The sequence below is a fragment of the Ovis aries genome, chromosome 18 (genome assembly GCF_016772045.2).
Source record: "Ovis aries strain OAR_USU_Benz2616 breed Rambouillet chromosome 18, ARS-UI_Ramb_v3.0, whole genome shotgun sequence".
Classification (NCBI taxonomy): Eukaryota; Metazoa; Chordata; class Mammalia; order Artiodactyla; family Bovidae; genus Ovis; species Ovis aries.
Genome location: NC_056071.1, coordinates 28,176,484 through 28,195,845, shown reverse-complemented (window position 1 = coordinate 28,195,845; position 19,362 = coordinate 28,176,484). Strand labels below are relative to the sequence as shown.

Genomic DNA, 19,362 nt, shown 5'->3' with positions numbered 1-19,362 from the left:
GGGGCAGGGGCTGCAGGGTGGAGGAACCGGCTCTGTGACAACTGCAGAGACGTGGCATGGTTGGTGTCAGAGGTCCATAGCCAGGCCTTGGGCACTTTCTAGTTCCATTTTTACTAAACTGCTGGCCAGTGGTAAGGGGCAAAACCCATGATTTTTAAATATTTACTGTGGTAGGTGCCTAGACCTGGGCATAGTATGAAACTTATGAACTGCACACTTCTCCGTACGCTTCATCTTAATACCTGTCACACCACTGACTTGGCCTGACAGTTGTCCCCAGGTTCGCTGGGGCATCTGTGCGTCGGTTCACCCCGTCAGTCGGTCCAGCTGCGCTTTCCTGAGGGCGCCCCGCACCAGGCCTCATGCCGGTTCTGAGGACGCAGAGGCCCACCACCGCTGAGCAAGTCCTGATGGCCCCTGGCGGCGACTCGAGTAAACCCTTGTGGAAGGTGGCACTGCTGTCACCTCAGCGTACAGATGAGGAATGGGGGCTGAAAAGGGGGAGCTTCCCATGTTCCATGTCATGCAGGGAGTGCATGGTGGAACTGGTTCCAGGCCGTCATCTGGGGTGTGCCCTGTGGCCTCTGTGTGCACACTGGCCTCTGAATGACACACCCACGTCAGGCCCTCTGCATGGTGTCTGGGGTCCGTCTCCCCATGCCCCTGGGCAGCCAGGCCAGGCTGAGCTCTCGCCTGACCCCCCCGATGCTCTGTCTCTGCTGTGTTCCACTAGGAAGCTGATCGGGATCTCCTTTGGGGACCTGAACCCATTCCCCCTGCGGCAGATCCGGAACCGGCGGGCCTACCACTTGGAGAAGGTCCGGCTGGAGCTGACGGAGCTGGAGGCCATCCGGGAGGACTTCCTGCGCGAACGGGACACCAGCCCGGACAAAGGCGAGCTGGTCAGTGACGAGGAAGAGGACACCTGAGTGCTGCCCCACACCCCCGCCCAGGACGCTGCTCTCCTTGCAACCAAAGTGTGCCAAAGGGTGAACTGCAGAGACGCCTGCGCTCGTTCCACATCCAGAATGTAACATCCGGGGTCTCTGGAAGTCTGCTGGGCAGACGTCCAAAGCCACACTGCACTTTCTTGTTTCCGCTCGGGTCTCCTCTGTTTACAGCCGTCTGCATGTCACGGCAGATGCTGCTCCTGTCCCATCATGCTTTCCGCCTGATTGGTACCTCACCAGGCTTAGAGCTAGCTCGTTTCAAGAGCCTGTTTACAGTATCTGTCAGCTGTGTTGATGTCTCTGCCCTTAGGAAACCTTCCATGGGCCATCTGCCCTGTGATCGCTCCTGTACATAGTGGGTGCTCGTAGGCACTGTTTTGAACGGTAGCCATGGAGGACGCCCACCACGCCTCCTGGGCCAGGGTCTGACTGCTTTGGGTGACATAAGGCTCGTGTGAAAGAAGGGATTTTCTTAGGAAAGCAAGCACATCCCTTGTTCAGAAATGGCCTATGGAAAGCCCACAGACCTCATGCTGATGGCTTCAAGGAGCTGGCCCTGCCCCACTTCTGGAATAGCTTCTGCCCTTCAATGCACAGCCTTTCAGACAGTAACTCCCAACCTGCTGGTGGAAGGCCGGGCTCTCCAGACACCCCACACTCGCTCCTCTGCCTACATCACTCCAGATGGATCTGTGCAGAACCTTTCTTTCTAGGCTCATTCTACACGTGTGGATGGGATTCCAAGGAAGCCGTGGATCATCGTCCTACAGAGCAGGCCCTCCCCTGGGCCGGCCTTGGTGGAGGGGTTGCAGGGAGCTGTTCCGGGAGTGCTTTCAGGGTGGCGGTACAGCTGCAGAGTGATTGCTGTCAGGCAGCTGGAAGCCGTGGCTTCCTTGGGAACAGCCAGTGTGCTGGGCTGGGGTGGTGGGAGGCCAGCTGCCAGGGCCTGAGGTGCCTTCGCTTGAGGTCAGAACTTTGGTGAGCCCTCCCAGGGGCGTCCCGTCCCCACTGCCACGTTGAGAAATCCTGTACTCAGCAGCCATCCTCCCCTGTGGGGTCACTACCATCCCCAATGTGTCAGGCTGCCCAGGCAGTTCTGGGATACTTAGAGCAGGACCTTTCTGAAGGCCTGGAAAGAGGCTCTGTGCAAGGAAGATTAGTTTTGCATAATCATTCTGTGGACCATCCCTGATGTACCGATGTGAGGCTGTTTTCCTGGACAGTATTAGTCAAATAGGAAAGAAAAAGTTTTTAGTGGATTTTTTTTTTTCACTACCTGGAAAAAATTGGAAATAACCCCTGGTGGATATTAAACACACTCAGATTATTGAAGCACTGTAACTTGAAGAAGTGCTTTTTTTTCATGAGCATAGTTTTTCCTTTCTGACTGTCAGGGTTCTAGCAGTCTCGTAGCCTGGACAGCGTTTCAGCAGATTAGACCAAGTTCCATTTTTCTGTCTTTGGTTGGTTTGATTTTTCACTGTGTCCAGGGAGCTGGCCTCCATATGTAAGTATCAAAATGTATGTTGTTATTGTTTTGGTCTTCAGGAGTTGAGGCCAGACGTCTCCGGGAAGTCGTCTTGTGAGTGGGTTCACTCTGAGGCGAGGCTGCAGCCTCGCTCTGCACAGACCCCCACAGGACCACTGGGGCTGGTGGAGACCGCCTCCCGCCTCTGCCTCCAGCCTAGGGGCCGGCAGCCTCTGGGGATGGCAAGAGGAATGGGGCTGGACAGCGCCAGCTTCCTTGAGATTTTCTAACATGCTGACTTCAGCAATAGGCTTGTTTTGTCCTCCCTGCCTTGAAAAGACTTATCTTACAAGCACCTGAATTGGGCCTGGGCACCTGCCGTGTGTGGCTGAAGCCCCTGGTGTCGGCCGTTCCCCGAGCGGTCAGTGGGGTGTATTTCCAGGCTGTCGCCGTCAGTGGCCACGCAGTGGGTGTGGGAGAGCAGAGAGAGGTCATGGAGGGAATGGGCCAGGAACACTTGCTTGTGCAGAGGTGGGAGAGGCATTGCCTGACCCGATTGCAGACTGGGGACAGGATGGGGCCAACTCCTTCTCCACAGCTGTCGGGGCTGTCCCCACTACTTCGAGCCAGTGCTTCCCTTCTCCTTGTGCCGCGGAGGAAAGAGTAGCTCCGTATCCTCCCCTTCTGACAGGCGCTGCCTCCATCCCAGCCTGGGGCGGGGCAGCCTTCAGCCAGCTTCCCAGACGCGCACACCACGGCCAGGGGAGCCGCCCTTATCACACCAGGTGGGAACTGCCAGCTTTCATGTTGGTGAGTTCTTTTTTTATGGGTTGAACATTTGTTTATATTTTTGTATATTTTCACTACAGTTTATATTTTTATAGGCTATTTTTATCAAGGTTTTCTAGATTATGTACATCTATTTTGTATAACATGGTCTCTCGTGTGTATGTAAACCTGAGCCTCCAGAACCGCTGTTCATGTCTGTACCCTCTCTGACTTCCAGTCTTGACCATCACTGACTTCCCCTGTGTACACGTGGGCCCACTTCTTACCCCAGGTAGCCTTGGGGCTACTTGCAGTCATGCTGACAGCTGTCCCACACCAGCCAGGACTGTTGATTGCTGGGAACGGCTCTGGCTTCTATGTTATATCAATATAGGAAGTACTCTAGGCAAATAGCCAGTCCGCTGTTGTTAACTAAACGTTTGTATTACTGCACAAATCCCTACTCCTCACTTTGCATGCTGTTGCCTTCCTGCCTGTGTTCTGGGAGGCTGGATGCCAGCAGTGGAGGACTCGGGGTATTGCCAAGTGACTCTTTTCCTTCCATGTCCCAGCAGCTTCTGTGCTTATCTTCCAGTTAAATTTTGGAATTATCCTACTAAAAGGCAAAATAAACTAATTTGTATAACATTCTGACTTGAAATGCAGTTACATTCACTTGTGAAGGGACTCAGCCCCAAAGGCTTGAAAGGTGGGACAGGGCTTAAGTGGGGTTGGGGGGTAGGGGGTGGCTCAACCTTCCACTGTGTGTTTCTGCATCCCTGCCTTTGGTTTGCTCTGAGCAGGTGGGACAGAATGCCTTCAGCCCTGGAAGGCCCTGAAGCCATGGCCAAGCTGCAGTTGAGGGCTGGGCACACAGGGTGGGTCAGGGGTCAGGAGCCAGGAGCCGGAGTTCCCTGTGTCCAGAGCAGCCCCTAAACCATCGGACAGCAGGCACCCCTCCTTCCACCAGCGGTGACGTGCCCTGCCTGAGTCACGGGTTGTTTGCCTCCTGCCTAGGCTGACAGCTCAGGCCCAGCTGCCGCTGGGGACGCCACTCCCTCACCCCCCATCATCGGAAAAACACACGAGAATGATTAAGACCAAATATCTTGCCACAGTGTGACGGTGTGAGGGAGCTCCAGTAGAGATTCCCAGACAGAGCAGGCGAGGAGCTGGGGAGTTTGCCTCCTCCCGAGACCCGATTCAGCGAGGCTTGGTGCTCCTGGGGTCACAGAGCACAACAGCAGTGGCCCAGCCGGAACTGGGACCAGCGCTAGCCCCTGCTCCCCATCCCTTGTGAGGGCTTGCCGTAGTGGAAGGCCCTGGGAAGCCACTCCTCAGAGCAGGGGTCCCCGGGGCCACAGAACAGAAGGTGAGTGGAGAAGGGGGGACAAGCCCCTTCCAGAAGCAGCACTCGTGAGCAGACTGTAAAATGGTCAAGCCCAAGGTTCACGGCCAGAGGTGAGGGCCAGATCCTGTTCAGGTCACTTCCTGGCCTTCAGCCTCTGCACCCCTCACCAGGGCCCAGGACACACTTCAAAACACCTCGTGCCCATCTGCTCCCTGTGTATTCACCACAGTCTGGCTCCGTGGAACAAGGTGGGGCAGGCAGGGAGGGGCTGGTGTGGCAGCTGCTGGGTGGCAGGACCACGTGTCAACAGAGCAAGAGCCAGCACCTGGGACTGCCAGTGAGGAAGGAGCCAGCCCAGCCCCGTCCCTGAGCACGGAGATGAAAGAAAGGGCCAACAACGGTGGGTCTGACCTGTCTCTTCCTCCCCCCACTCCTGGTACAGACGGACTTGACAGGTGAAGCCGGGGCCAGGGATGTGTCCATGGGGTTCACTCCAGGGGTAGACCCTGCTGGTGACAAGATGGGCCTTGCTTCTTAAGGGGGTGTGGCTCAATCCCTGTGAAATGCAGGGGTCTGGAAAGGGCCGGGTGGGGGGCTGAGCAGGGGCCATGAAGTAAGGGTTGGGACCAGCACCCCCTGGGCCTCTGCCAGGCTGTACCTGTGCCCAAAAAACCTTCCCACCACCTGTTACCAGCACACACCTCCTCTAGAAGCCTGCGTCTGCTTTGACTCTCTCGAGCCTTCCTGTCCCCACGGGCCCCTCTCTCCCTGCAGACCTCCCAGAGGAGCGGACTGAAAAGATGCTCTCTAACCGTGGCAAGGAGGAGCTCCCCCATGCCAAGAGGAAGCCAAGCTGCACTTGGAAACAGTAGATGCCTGTTTATTACGACAATAATAATAATAAATGTTATTCAAACTGTTAGAATAAAAAAATACCTTTTCTGAGAGGAAGGGATCCCCAGCCTGCCACTGGTGGGATCCCTAGTTAGCACCATTAGGGCAGGAGGGGCGGGGCTCCGCCACAGCCCATGCTGGGCGCTGAGGTCCGTGCGTCAGTCTGTCTGTGCGTCCTGGCCGCTGGGGGCCGGGGCGCGGGTCAGCGGCGGGCGACCCTCTGGTGGCCGCGGGAGGGGACACCGGGCGGGGGACAGGAGCGGCAGCACTGGGCGCGGACGGTGGGCAGCTGGCAGCGGCCCAGCAGGCGCAGTGTCTCACAGAAACCGAAGGACAGGCGATCGCGCTCGCAGCCTAGGGGAGCAGAGGGCGGGTCAGGACCCACAGGCTGGGCACCCCGAACACCCCCCTGCCCGCGCCAGGGGGGAGGAGCTTCTCTGAGATTTTACCTGGGCCATCTCCCTGTCCCCCAAAGACCGTAAGGAGACCTGCAGCCACCCCCAAAGCGTCAGCCTGCTATTTCTGGAAGGTCTCCCCTCGACCTGAGGAGTAGATCCAGCTGCTCCCTGTCCCTCCTGCCCTTGGCCTGGACCCACACCCTAGGACTGGGGAACTGGGCCTGCTGGGCTCGGGGGTCCAGAGGAAGACCCTGAGACCCCAGCCCTGACTCCTCAGGGGCTTGTGAGAAGCCAAGGAGCGTGCCACCCTTTCCGTCTCTGTGGACCCTGAGTGACCCCAAGGGCCTGGCACACAACTGAAGTCCCAGGGGCCTCCTGCCAGCCTACAGTGGCCTCTGCCCCCCACCCCTACCCTCTAGCCAGAGGCACCTGTCCTGCCAGACCTCCCTGCCCCCTGGGCTGTACCCAGCCTCAGCCTCCAGGTCGCACACCGGCAGAGTCCCGTCAGCCAGGCCAGTCACTGAGGCCCCACGAGAGGAGGTGTGACCTGGGCCGTCAGCCCGTCAGCAGAGCCCAGACCCCCTGAGGAGGGACAGACGGAGGCCGCCTGTCCGAGGCTGAGGTTTGGCCGGCCCTCCTGCCCCATGCTTATCAGAGCTATTTTGGGAAGTGGCTTGCTTCCAGCCTCCTGGCCTCGCTCCCGCTGCCGGTGACAGCCTCCAGCTGCCGCCCGGCCCTACTCACTTCAGCAGACATCCCGTGGGAGGAGAAGCAAGAAGGCAACTGGCAGCCCTGGTCCTGGGACATCCCCGGGGCCCAGCTGAGGGCACGAGGAAGCAGGCCGGATCCCCCACCCCGGCTCTGGGCAGCGGCTCTAACCTACACATCCGCCAACCTGCGTCCTGTTCCCGCTGTTGAGACCTCAGGCAAGTTTCTGAACTTTTCAGGGGGCCCTAGTCCCCTCCGCTGCCAGTAATCCCCACCTCCACAGGCAAACGGATGTGGCCTTGCTATGTCAGCTGCCTCACAGTGATGACTGCACACCCTGGAGTTTCCAGACTTTACAGACGTCCTGCCGACAAGTCATCAAAACATCCTGGGGACTCCAGGGGCACAGCGTCCTGGTCACTTCTTTGGCCTCCCCCCCTTAAGCGGCTCACTTGGGCGCCAACAGCTACCTTAGGGCAATGTGCAGGCCGTGTGGCGGTGCCTGCTGGATGAATGCGCAGGGCAGGGCACTTGGGGCGGGTGGGATTTCTGCTGGGCCTCGAAGTAATGGGGCAGCAAGGCCTTCCCTGCCAGTGAAAGGGCAGCAAGGCCTTCCCTGCCAGTGGCAGGGGCAGCAAGGCATGGCACTGGCTAGGCTGGGCCTGCCCAAGGGCTGCCAAGGAGCCAGTTGCTGGTACAGAAGGCAGCTTGGGGCAGGTACCCTGGAGGCCCTGGAAGCCAGCTGAGGGCCATGTCTGTCCTGGGGAGGGGTCTCTGTCCCCTGGGCAGGGGCCAGACAGTTGACGGCAGAGGAGCTGCTGGGTTCCCGACAGAGGCAGTCCCAGGCGCTCCTGCAGACCTCATGGTGGGGATGACAGTGTCCACGAGGGAGAAGAAGCAGCCAGCCTTCCCTGGGCACCGCCTGGGCTCTTCAGCCCAAGACATCATTTGGAGGAGGGGGGTTGTCTGTCCCTTCATGCATAAGACAGGGAAGGGAGCGCCAGGCTGCACAGCTGGTGAGCGGAGGCCAGGTGTGACCACAGGGCCACCGTTTCCTGTGCTCAGCACTGCAGGGGGGCGGCTGGGCTGCAGGAAGGAAGTGTGTGTGTGCGCAAGTGTGTATATGTGTGTGTCTCTGGCTCAGGCTCTTTCTCCAGGAGGACCCAGCTGGCCAGGAAGCCACCAGCTGCTGGGAGCAGGACCCTAGGAGGGAGGTCCTTTCCCAGGGTCACACAGCTTGCTCTGGACAGTCTTCCTCTGGACAGAACTGGGGAGAGGGGTTCCCCCAGGCCTGGGCCCCAGTCTCAGGGACATCCCCGGCCTCACTCCAGGAAGAGGGGGTAACTGAGACCCAGAGAGGAAAGGAGCTCGCCTGGGGGCCAGGCTGCTGCTTCCACTCCTCCCTGAGCTGCCTGCAGGGCGGGACGCCCCTTGCTCTGACCCCAGCACTGCCCCAGCCTCTGCATGGCACCCCCTCCGTCAGCTTGTGCTTTGGGGGGACAGTTCCATGAGTCCCATGTCCCCACCGTCCACCTCACCCCCAGCCCCACCAGAGAGCCAGGTGGGGCACTCACGTGGCGGCTCGGTGAGCTCACAGTCCTGGGTGCCACACGGCCGTGAGCTCTCAGGCCAGGCCTCGTGGCCGCACAGATCACTGTCTTCCTCGGGCAGCCCAGTCTGGGTGTTGACGCACTTGACCAGGCGCCGCTGAACACCGCCGCCACAGGGGGCTGAGCACTGCGGGGAGCATGGGCGGGGGGTGAGCATCCCCTGGGCCAGCCCTGCAGGGGGGCATCCCAGGCCATCCCCACGGCAGTGGCTGCCTTTGCCAGGAAGCCTGGCTCCTGGTTCCCAGCTCCAACCCTCTGGCCTCCTCAGAGGGTCTGGTCTGTCCCCAGAGGCCACCAGTGTTCACTTGCAGGAATGGGGCAAGGGAGTGGTGGGGGGGGAAGCTGTCGGCCCCTCACATGGGATGGTACATGCCCTGGAGCTGGGGGAACTGCATGGGCAGTGGAAGGGAGGGAGACAAAGCTTCTCAGGAGGGTCCATCATCCCCGGTCAGGCTTTGTTCCTGTCAGTCGGGGTCTGACACTTTTAAAAGGCCCTAGAATTAAATCTGTGCCAAGGTTGTGCCAGGCCCTGTGCTAAGTGCCTCACTTTGTGACTTCATCTAATCCTTACAACCCCCTTTTACAGATGACAGAGGCCCAGCAAGGTGAAGCAAGCTTCCCAGGGTCCCTCGACAGGTCCCCCAGTGGGACAAGGACTGAGATTCCCAAACCTGCGAGCTCCAAACAGGCCTGGCAGCAAGGGTCCTGTCCAGCTGAGGCCTCACTGGCCATTCCCATGCCCCCTCCGCCCGTCCGGCCTTTGCTTGGTCTCCTAAGCAGCGCCCACGTCCGTCACTCCTGCCCCAGGACTTGGCATGTGCTGCTCGCTGTGCGCTTCCCCTCGACAGCACAGACCCTGCTGGTCTCACTCTAAGATCCGCTTCTCAGGAGGCCTTGCCTAACATCACGATGCACGTCTGTTTGGTTCTGGTCTGTCTCCCTGGTGGGTTGTGAGTTTCAGTGGGGCATGGACCTTGTCAGGCTACCACTGCATCTGCAGAGACCACAGGGACCCTGGCACGCAGGATGCACTCAACAACTCTTTAGGTGAAAGGTGTGATGGATGCCTGCTGACACAGGGCCTCCTGTCCACAGGCCCTCTCCCCGCCCCGAACCCCCACACTTGCTCACCTGGCCCCAGGGCCCCACCACCCACTGCGTGCAGGGGTGGGTGTTGCAGGACCGTGTGCTGTTGGGTCTCAGCGCCTCCTCGCAGAGGCCTGGCTCTGGGCAGGTCACGAGACGCTGCTGCTCACCACCGCCACAGGCCTCGGAGCACTGGGAAGGCAGGGGAAGGGTCTGCGGGCTGCCAGCATCCGAGGACACCCCCACTCACTCCCATCCCCAGATCTCCGGGCCTCACCTCCCTCCAGGAAGAGGTGTACCAGCTGAGGCAGGGTTGGGCCCCGCAGGGTCGGCGGGCGGGTGGCTTGGTGGGCCCCAGTTGGCAGTGGAAGGGCCGCAGTGGCTGGAGGTCCCGTGTGTCCACACACTGCACGTCCCGTGTGGAGGAGCCCCCGCCGCAGCTGCGGGAGCACTGGAGACCGAGGGTCCCGTGTGTGCACACACACAACCCAGCGGAGGTGGGGGCGAGCATCGGACTCCCTTCCCACACCACCCCCACTGCCAGGGCAGGTCCCTTAAGAGCCCCAGGGAGAGGCTATGGCTGACCAGCCTCAGGCAGAGGGTGGTGTGGCCAGGGGCTGCCCCAGGACGGGACAGGTGGAGAAAGAGAGGAACAGAGGAGAAAATGAAATCCCGAGGGTTATAGAAAGTACAGAGAAAAGGATACAGGCAGTAAGAGAAGGGATCTGGGGCAGGCTGACCCCAACACAGATGGGGCATCCCAGAGACGAGAAATTATAGTGCAAAGCTGTGCGCACGGACCCTGGCCCGCCGATCGGTGGTGGCTGCGGCTGATCCCAAACACAGGCCATGGGCCCTAGGGCTCCGCCCTGTGCCCTGAGGCTGCCAGCCGCCTCCCTCACGTACCTTACTCCAGTTGCCCATGTGCCAGGCAGCACAGGGCCGCAGGTGGCAGCGGCGGGCGGGCTGGGGTCGGCCAGCAGGGGCGCAGTCCTCCTCCCGGCCAGAGCTGCAGCGCACGAGTCTCCAGACAGCCCCCAGGCCGCAGGTGGTGGAGCACTGGGGGCAGGGGACCCAGTGGCCATGAGGGTGGGTGGATCCCCATGCCTGCCAGCTCCCCAACCAGGCGAGAGGGACCAGACACTGCCTCAGTTTCCTCATCTGAAAGATGGGCTCCTCCACCCACCTCCCAAGGGGGCCAAGAAGATGAAAAGCCAGATCCCCTGGCAGCCAACTGTTCCTGCTCACACATACGGGGTGGCCCAGCTGCCCTGCTAAGGCTCGCTGCTACCCTAAGTCACTTGGAGAAGGAAGTCTGGGCGCTTCAGCCTCTGCCTCAGCCCATCCCTCCCATACCAAAACTAGGGATCTGAGCAGCAGCTCACTTCTCCTCCAGTGATAACCTGGGGAGGGTGGAATGGGGCGGCACACACAGGCCAGCTTCTTCCCATGCAGCCGAGACCCTCGCGGCCCCTGACAAAGCAGGGGCAGCCACTGAGGGGAGAGCCAGGTGGCAAGGAACCGAGCTGCTCCTGGTGGGGCCAGGCTGAGCCTCGGCAAGCTGTGGTGGGCAGCTCTGGGCGTGGGGAGTGTGGGAGGAAGCTTCCCCACCGACCACCATTCGGGGTGAGCTCCTTGTCCCTGGAGGCATGCAAGCCAGAGTATGAGAGAGCTGCCCCCCCGGCTGCCCCTTACTTGTGCCTGGCCCTGCCCTCCCAGCAACCTCTGTGCTGCTCAGGAATGAGCCTCTGGCCCCCTCAGCTCACTCTATTGCTCAGAAGGGAAACTGAGGCCCAGTGGGGCAGACCGGCCCCAGGGGTGTGTGACTGAGCCAGGGCAATGATCCTCCCACCCAGAGGCTCCACCCATCACAGCTGTCAGTTCCGGAGTCCTCACTCCCCAGAAGGCAGGACAGACACAGCTCTGCCCACTTTCAGTGAGGACACCGCCCCCACCCCCCAACACCAGCCCATCCCGACCCCAGCAGCACTTGCCTGGCTCCAGTTCCCCACTTCCCAGCTGGCATTCCTGGCAGGCAGCAGGTTCACGGGGAACCCTTCCTCGACCGGGCTGGTGTCCAGAGGCCCAGGGGCTCTGCTGCTGTTGGCTGGACGGTCCTGAGCTGGTGTGGACAGCAGCCCAGGGCTCGGGGGCATCTTGGAGCTGGGGGGATCAGGCTGGCCCAAGGGCCCCAGGCTCTGGGGAGTCACCCAAGGAATGTGCCCCAGGCCAGTGGGGGCCATGAGAAGGAAGTTTCCTGGCATTGCCAAGGTCTGCAGGTCCTGCAGAGCCAGTCCCGGGGTTGAGAGGGTGGCAGTTCCCAGCTCCAGGGGGCTGTCCGTACCCTGAGTGTCTGGCAGGGTGGCAGTGGGAGGAGGAAGTGGAGGGGCACCTCTCATGGTGGGCCACAGCTCACTGTCCAGAGGCCCCAGGCCACCCTCAAGAGCTGGCTCCCAGGCCACCATCCCACTTGTCCACAGCTCTACTGTGTGGGGACTAGGGGAGGAGTGAGTAGTGCCAGCAGAGGATGGAGAGGGTGACGTGGGGCTGGGCCTTTGGGGTGGGCGAGGGTCTCCGTGGCCTAAGGCTTCCTCATCATCAGAAACCTCATTGGTCCTCTCCCACCGGGGAGCGGGCGGCAGGCTCTGGCTGCCCTCTGCTCCCAGGAACTGGTTCTGGCTCCCAGGGGCAGCAGGCGCCTCCATGCTGACGGAAGTGGGGGGCCAAGGCAAGCTGGGGAGCCCAAGGTCTGGGGCGCCAATGGGGGCATCTTCCTCAGGTAGGAAATTGACCAGGGAGTTCCCAGGGGTCTGCTCTGAGGGTGGGGGTGGGGATCGGCCAGCCTGGCTGGGTGAAGGGGTAGGGGACCCATCTCCCAGTGCCCCCTCATCCTGAGTCCCAGGAGGCTCTGTGGGAGGAACGGGGGTCCCCGTGGGGGGCTCAGCAGCAGTGCTTGGGGGTGGGGGTCTCCAATCCCCTGTGCCCACCAGGTCTGAGTCAGGGTCTTCGAAGGGCCCATAGGACAGGTCCTCATGGAAGTTAATGAAATTGTAGTCGTAGTAGAAGTCGTCGACGAACACGGGCCCTGGCAGGCCCAGCTCACGGCCCTCCTCCTCAATGGCATTGCCCATGCCAGCTGGCTCGGGTGATGAGGGTGGCGGAGGGCGCGGGGCCAGGTGGCCAGGAATGAAGTCCACCTCATTGAAGAGCTCAGGGCTGAAGGAGCCGCTGCCTGAGCCTTCAGGGCCCAGAGTGTCCAGGCCCTGGGGGCAGGGTGGCAGGAGGCAGGGGGCCTCGCGTGCTGGCTGTTGGGCCTCATCGCAGGGGACCCCGGTGTCGTTGATACAGAGGATGCTCCGGCGCTGAGTGCCTGGCCCACATGTCACTGAGCACTAAAGGGAAGGCCGGGTGAGGGACTCAGGCCAGGAACCAGGGCCTTGCAAGGTACCTGGCCAGCTGCTCAGTGTCAGCGTATAGCCCTGCCCGCTGAAGAGCGTGACTGTGACTTGCCAGGACATTCCAGCCTCTGAGGCTTTGGGGATGGAGCCAGACCTGGAATGTCCCAGTCCCCCTCCCACCACGGCGCCCAGCAGTAGGGGTTCTCTGAACACCGTCTCTGCCTCCCTGTAACCCAAGACCAATGGCAGAGTTAACCCCACCTGTGCTGACACTCACCTCGGACCAGTTCCCCACAGCCCAGGTGGCTGGACAGGGCACATCGCGGTTGCAGGGGGTTTCAGCAGGGGGCCGGGGCAGGTGCTCGCAGGCAGGCGGCTCCAGGGCGCGCTGCTCATCCAGCCCCACGCTGCGGATGCAGAGCACAGCTCGGCGGGAGAGCCCTCCAGGCCCACAGGAGCTGGAGCACAGCTGCCACTCACCTGCCCACCACCTGGGGGCGCACAAGGGCAGATGAGCGTGGAGCCGCCAGGCATTCTCAGGCACTCGGGACTCAGGGAGGGTCAGACCTAAGCCCAGGGGAGGGGTCCCCGGAGCTCCAAGCCTGAGATGGCACTCTGGTGCCCAAAGCCCAGCAACAGGGCACAATCCCCTTTGCTCCTGCCGCCTTCACCCCTGGGAGACCTGGGCAAGACCCAAGGCCTGTGTCCACATCCAGGGACCCAAGCATGAATGACCAGGGATGTCCCTGGCTAGTGTCGGTTCTGAGGAGGAGCCCAGGCTGAGGTCAGGGGCAGCCAGAGGCTAGGTCCAGCCTTGGGAAGTGGGGCCCAGAGCCCAGCTCCCTCTGCTCTTCCAGGGCCTCTGGTGAGGGGCACCTGGGGTCAGGCGCCCGGCACGCTCACCGGGCAGGGCAGGGCTCCTCGCCGCACTTCCTCTGACGGTCATCCGGCCGGTCCAGGGGGTCACAGTGCCTCTCGTCTACAGGCCCCGCCTGCCGTTCCGTGCAGTGCACGCCCTGCCTCTGCATGCCTGCGAGGCCACGGGGGCTTAGCCTGGGCTTGGCACCCAGGGTGCCCCCTGCCCGAACCACCCTGCACCCAGAGACACAGCTACATCCACTCTGCTCAGAACCCTTCCAGAACTGGGCCTCACTGCCTCCATCAGGATGAAGGCAGGCCCCTACTGCCCCCTGCTCACTGCCCTCCTGGCCTTCACCCCCCACCCCTGCGGAGGCAGCAGAGTGTGCAGGGTCAGTGGCGGGGGGCGGGGGGCGGGGTGCGGTCTAGCCCTGCAGCTTCCTAACTGGGAAGCCTTGGGCAGCTCACTTGGCCTCTCTGAACCTCAGTGTCTTCATCTGTAAATGGGAGTAACAATAACACCTGCCTTGGTGAGAACACAACTCGCACTAAATCCAACCACAGCCTACTGCAACCCTCAGTGTCTACACCCCACCCCCAGGCAGGGTCAGTGCTCAGAAACAATAAGGAAGAAATCCATCAGTTCACGTGGCCAGGCACTCCCCTATGGCCCCACGGCCCCCCGTTAGCTTTGTCATTGTTCCTGGCCTTCACTCCCTCTGCACTGCCTGCCTCTGGGCCTTTACACGGCTGTGCTCCTCCCGCCAATACACCTGTGAGGCCCAATGACAGGACCAGCTCCATAAGGGTCTGCCTTCACCCTGTCCCCCTATAGCACAGAAGAGGGACTCACTCCTTCCCTGAGCCTCTAGTCTCCCTGCCCCACCCCACCCTCTCCTTCCTGCCTGACAGAACACTGGGTTTGTTAAAGGTCACATGCCAAACACTCCCCACTGCGGTTCCCTTGCAGCTAGGGGGTCTGGGATAGTCGTGCCAGAGAGAAAAAGGCAAAGTCCTTCCCTTTGCCCCTTCTCCCTTCCATCTAGAGCTGGCAAGAAGTCTGGACCAAGGATGCCATCTTGTGATACACACAAGGGGAAGATGGGGCTGAGAGGGGTCCTTAAAAACACGGCAGGCCATGCCGCCAGCCTGGACTGTGCACCCTAGGCTTCTTACTGTGGAGACAAGTAAACCCTTACTACTCCAGCCACCCCTCGTCAGGATCCTGCCACTTGCTGCTCAACACATTCCATTCTGTTCATGTGGGGAGCCACCAATTTGCTGGAAACCAGTTCCCCCGTGTCTGACTCATCAAAGGTATTTGTTTTCGCATTTGTAAATTTAACACTTATATGAGAAAGGATGATTCTGACAGCTTCTGAAGGTTTCTGTCCAGCCTCAGTGCATCACTGTTCACTTTATAATCATAATGGCATTTCAAAGAATGTCCAAACGCCTCTCTCTCTGTCCCAGATTCCTGATACGGAGACCCCTGTACACTGAGGGTGGGGGGATGGGCAGGGATATGGAAGGAACCATGGGGAGAAGAGTTGTTACACCTTTTAGAAAGAGTTTAAAGAAATAAGTAAATGTGGTGAATAATGGGGCCATTGGGCTAAGAGGCTCAGAGTGGGGTGGGGAGATCCTTGCTGCATCTTGGCTCCCTGTTCCTGTCTGATTCCATTCTCCCCCTCCCATCTCCTTTCTTTCCCTCCTCCCCCTCCCTCCTCATGGGGAGGGGCAGCAGCCTAGACAAGTTAGGCTCCAGGCTCCCAGGACAGACAGGAGCGCCCCATGGAGGAGGGGGTCCCTGGGGAAGCTGGAGGAGGGGAGGAGCCAACCCTGATGGGGATGCAGGTAAGGCTCCAGGAGGATGAAGTGGTCAAGTCCCAGGTGTGGGGGAGAAGCGCTGGCACGGGACCTGTCAGAGCTGAGCAGGGAGAAGAGGGAGGGGCGGTTGGCCCCTCTCAGGGGGAGACATACGAGCTGGCCAAGTGCCATGTGCTGGGCCTGCCTCACCTTGGTTACTCTCCCAGGGGACCCATGAGACAGGACCACTGCTAGCCCCATTATACAGATGAGTAAACTGAGGCCCAGAAGCAGCATTCTGAGCTCAGAGAGGCCCCACAAACAAGCAATGAGCCAGAGGCTGAAGCCGGGCCTCACTGCCCAGAGACAAAGGCCCCGCTGGGCAGCAGCCGTGCCCACCCCTCTCCTCACCTGTGCCACAGGTGACTGTGCATTTGGACCAGGGTCCATAGCGCCAGGAGAACTCGGGCTGCTGAATGTGGTCGTGGCCATCTGCCTCCCTGTGGATGATGTACTCGTAGCGCACCCCAGGGTTGCTCTCCTGGAACAGGAGCTGGGGCAGGCAGGCGGGGGCCCTGTGAGCACGAGGTGGCCTCTCCCGCACCCCAGACCTGACACCCATCCTAAAGGAGCCAACCTCAGCTACCTCCGGGACCTGGGGCTACCCCATGGGGCCGTTTCAGAGCCAGGCTCCCCAACTGCCCCAGGGCTCACTCCTGCCTCGGGGCTGGGTCCCACGCACTCCGCCTCTGCCCCGACCCGGCCTGGCCCCAGAAGGCAGTCACCTGGATCCATACAGGCTCATCGGTGGGGCCAGGGGATGTGAGGTTCTCCCAGTTGCCTGTGCGGGCATACGTGAAGGTGGTGCCCGCCACCTCGTAGTCCCCGTTCCACTGGATGGTCCACCCGCCATTGAGGAAGTACTTATCCGGGTCCTCACTGCGCAGGGCCAGGAAGTTGGCGGCCTCTGCCACCTCCACGATGCGGATCTCGCGGGCACCCACCGGGATCAACCCCACGTCCACATACCCTGTCGGCCAGGGGTTGAGCACAGGTTGTGAAAAGAAGAGGGTTAGCTGCAGTCTGGCCTCACCTTTCTTTCCACTTGCCCCGTCTGCTGATGTCAAGGTTCATCATTAAGATTCTGACTTCCCTACTTAGATCTGTTCTAGGTCACCACAGCCTCAGAAGGGCTCCTGCAATCCTGCCGCTATGCCCGATGGCCCTTCTCTGGGAAACCTCAGTCAGTCTATCAAAAATGGGCTGGGCCTTAACCCCTATACCTGGGGCCAGCATGACCTTTCTAAAAAACCCAATTGACTGGGCCTTTCTCCTGATAAACGTCCTCCTCATGCCTATAAAGACTGTTTTTGTTCTTTCGCTAAGTAGTACCCATCATGTCTGGAGAAGGGAATGGCAATCCACTCCAGTTCTTGCCTGGAGAATCCTCATGGATGAGGAGCCTGGAGGGCTACAGTTCACAGGGTCAGACATGACTGGTCGACTAAGCACAGCACACAGCACCCGTGGCTGGCATTATCCCGAGAACCCTACATGTGTAGCAGCCCTATATACCCCCAGGCACTACTGCTATCCCCATTTTACAGACGAGGACACCAAGGCACAGAGACCTTACATAACTTGCCCCAGGGCTCTGCTGGGATGTGAATCAAGCTCTGACGTCTGAGCTTTAACCACCATGCTGGTCTGCATCTCTGGGGATGAAATCTAAGCTTCTTGGCTGCGCATTCAAAGCCCCATGGCAGCCCTGCCTTCTGTGCAGTCAGGTCCCCAGACAGCACACTCCTCCTTGCCTCCGGGCTCCTCTGCGCACAAGCTCTTTCCTGCACGTTGTAATGTTTTTCCTCATCTCTGCTGACTCACTCAGGATTCAGCTCGACTTTACTCCCCACAGGAAGTCTTCCCTGACCTCCCCAGGTCGGGACCTTCTTCCTCAGGGCTCTCACAGCCGCTCGGGGTCTCCCCTCCACTGCAAGATGAGACTGTAAGCTCTTCACCTCCGTGTCTGCCTCACCCAGCATACAGTCGGCACTTAAACAGTGTAGGCAAAACAGGTCCTGGGGTGCGGGAGTAGAGCTGTGGGGGTGGGTTCTCTGAAGCTTCACAAGGCCACCCATTAGCCCAGCCTGGAGTCCCTGAGGCAAGAGGACTCCCTGGGAGGGCAGGTCTCTGCATCTAGCCCTGGGGCCCTGACTCCTGCCTGGATCCTGGACCCAGCAAGGCAACGTGTCTGCTTCCCACCACTAGCCTCAGTGGGGACCAAGGAGGACGCAGGCAGGGGCTAAAGGGAGACAAAGAAGGCCTACCAGGCCAAGAGCACCCCCTGCCCCCAGCCAGTGGTCCCTCTCCATACCCAGGCCCTCAGCCTCCTCGAAGGTCCCGCTCACGGTGTGACAGGTGGAGCCATTGCCGTGGCACACCCCGCAGCGGTCCTCGACGGCACCCGAGTCGATCTCGAAGTCACAGCCCACGTTCTGTAACGCACAGGAGGGGAGGCCCCTGGTGCTGGGCCATTGGCCGCAAGCCCTCTCTGGCCCCTGCCTTGGGGGTCTGCCAGGGTGGGGAGGAGAGTGCTTGGGGCCTGGAGCAGGGGCCCACCACCGTTGCGGCTTCCAGTCCCGAGTAAACCCCTTGACCTCTCTGAGCCGCAGTTTCCCCAGATGTAAAACAGGGGGAGCCACCCACACCATGATGTGCTGTGAGATTGAACGAGACAAGAGGAAAAGCTGTGTAAACGGCCCCAGCAGGCGGGGCAGTGGGCATACAGGGGACCCTGACCAGCAGGGACAGCAATCTCCCCGACATATGAATCAATGTTCTCTGCTGGTCCTGAGCCCTGGCCTCTGTGCCCAGGAGCTTCCCCTGTCAGGAGCAGGGGAAAGAAAGTGCTGAGGACTCAGGCAGGGGAAGCAGAAGCCGCTGCTGCTGCTGGAAATGTCTTTAAGTATTGTCAGCAAACACCGATGCTTTCTCGGCCAGGCCGGGCCCCTGCACGGCAATCCCTGACCCCATTTAACCCTGTGACGTGGATTCTTGGACGGACAGTCCCCTTATCGCAGAGGAAACGTTTGCCTGGGGTCATTCAACCAGCGGGAGGTTGAGCCTCCGCCTGAGCTCTGGTTTCCGGGCTGGGGCCAGGCCAGCCCAGGCCAGGTCTCGGAAGCCACGGCAGGCAGGCCGGGGCGCAGTTGCAGAGGCTGAGAGTGAGGCTGATGGTGTGTGGGGGGTCCAGTCCCAGGAGGACTGGGGGGCGCTTTGCTGAGAGGTAATGGGAGACCCTCAAAGGGCTTCACTGGTAGAGCTGGGAAGCCCAGTGGCCTAGCCTGGGGAGGGTGGCCAGAGGGAAGCAGGAGGAAGGCAGAGGGGGTCCTCTTCCTCGCTGGGCACACCTTGCAGATCCCATTGATGCAGAGGTCACGGCTGCCCTGGCCCTGGTAGCAGGGGGTGCCATCCACCACAGCGTCCCGCAGCTTCTCAGCAAAGTACTCGTTCGAGGGCCGGCAGTGCAGCTCACAGGGGTTCACTGGGGCCCAAGCAGAGGAGCCATGAGGGACAGGCAGGGCAGGACTTGCACCCGGAAGAGCGTCAGTGGCGGGCGGGGGGCTCCACTGGGCTGGTAGTGTCTGCAAGGCTGCCCCCAGGAGCCAGGAAGGAGTGAGCGGCAGCCCCACAGACAGCACCCGTGTCACTGGGCAAACCTTGGGCCCTCGGACCTCCGCCCCCCAGACGTCAGTGTCCCCGCGGACGGCTGGACTCACCGTCATTGACCACAGGAACCCACGTGTGCAGCTGGCCCTTGTAGAGCATGGCGTCAAAGTGGCTGCACTGGACTTGGCGGAAGGAGGGGCGGCCGGCGGGGCAGGCCTGCAGGCTGCACAGGCGGAAGCGCTTCCGCTCACCCACGCAGTATTTGCCCTTGTATTTGGGCCTGTGGGGCGGGGTGGGGGTGAGTGAGCACTGACAGTGGAGCCCACCGCACACCTGAATCCAGACACGGGCCCTTGGGGCGAGCAGCTCCTCCCGCACCCCGAGACCCGGAGACT

The 19,362-nt window shown here is 60.8% G+C and overlaps 2 protein-coding genes across 3 annotated transcripts in view; one reads left to right on the top strand and one right to left on the bottom strand.

Moving 5' to 3' along the window:
- Positions 1-3,834, top strand: part of TBC1D2B (TBC1 domain family member 2B) — an 89,748-nt gene extending 85,914 nt beyond the window's left edge. Inside the window, exons 13-14 of one of the 2 annotated variants that reach the window (XM_042235176.2) lie at positions 734-894; positions 3,759-3,834. In XM_042235176.2, coding sequence (XP_042091110.1) covers positions 734-894; positions 3,759-3,823 — 226 coding nt within the window. In that variant the 3' untranslated portion in view covers positions 3,824-3,834. Of the gene's footprint in view, positions 1-733 lie in introns of both variants that reach the window. The other variant, XM_004018086.4, reaches the window with a different exon arrangement.
- A 1,567-nt stretch (positions 3,835-5,401) lies between these two features.
- Positions 5,402-19,362, bottom strand: part of ADAMTS7 (ADAM metallopeptidase with thrombospondin type 1 motif 7) — a 57,587-nt gene continuing 43,626 nt past the window's right edge. Inside the window, exons 12-24 of the mRNA XM_027957147.2 lie at positions 19,078-19,247; positions 18,709-18,842; positions 17,673-17,793; positions 16,084-16,328; positions 15,710-15,851; positions 13,535-13,661; positions 12,909-13,122; positions 11,228-12,625; positions 10,140-10,292; positions 9,511-9,684; positions 9,279-9,425; positions 8,112-8,274; positions 5,402-5,785 (exon numbers count right to left, since the gene is read on the bottom strand). Coding sequence (XP_027812948.2) covers positions 5,634-5,785; positions 8,112-8,274; positions 9,279-9,425; positions 9,511-9,684; positions 10,140-10,292; positions 11,228-12,625; positions 12,909-13,122; positions 13,535-13,661; positions 15,710-15,851; positions 16,084-16,328; positions 17,673-17,793; positions 18,709-18,842; positions 19,078-19,247 — 3,340 coding nt within the window. The 3' untranslated portion in view covers positions 5,402-5,633. The remainder of the gene's footprint in view (positions 5,786-8,111; positions 8,275-9,278; positions 9,426-9,510; positions 9,685-10,139; positions 10,293-11,227; positions 12,626-12,908; positions 13,123-13,534; positions 13,662-15,709; positions 15,852-16,083; positions 16,329-17,672; positions 17,794-18,708; positions 18,843-19,077; positions 19,248-19,362) is intronic.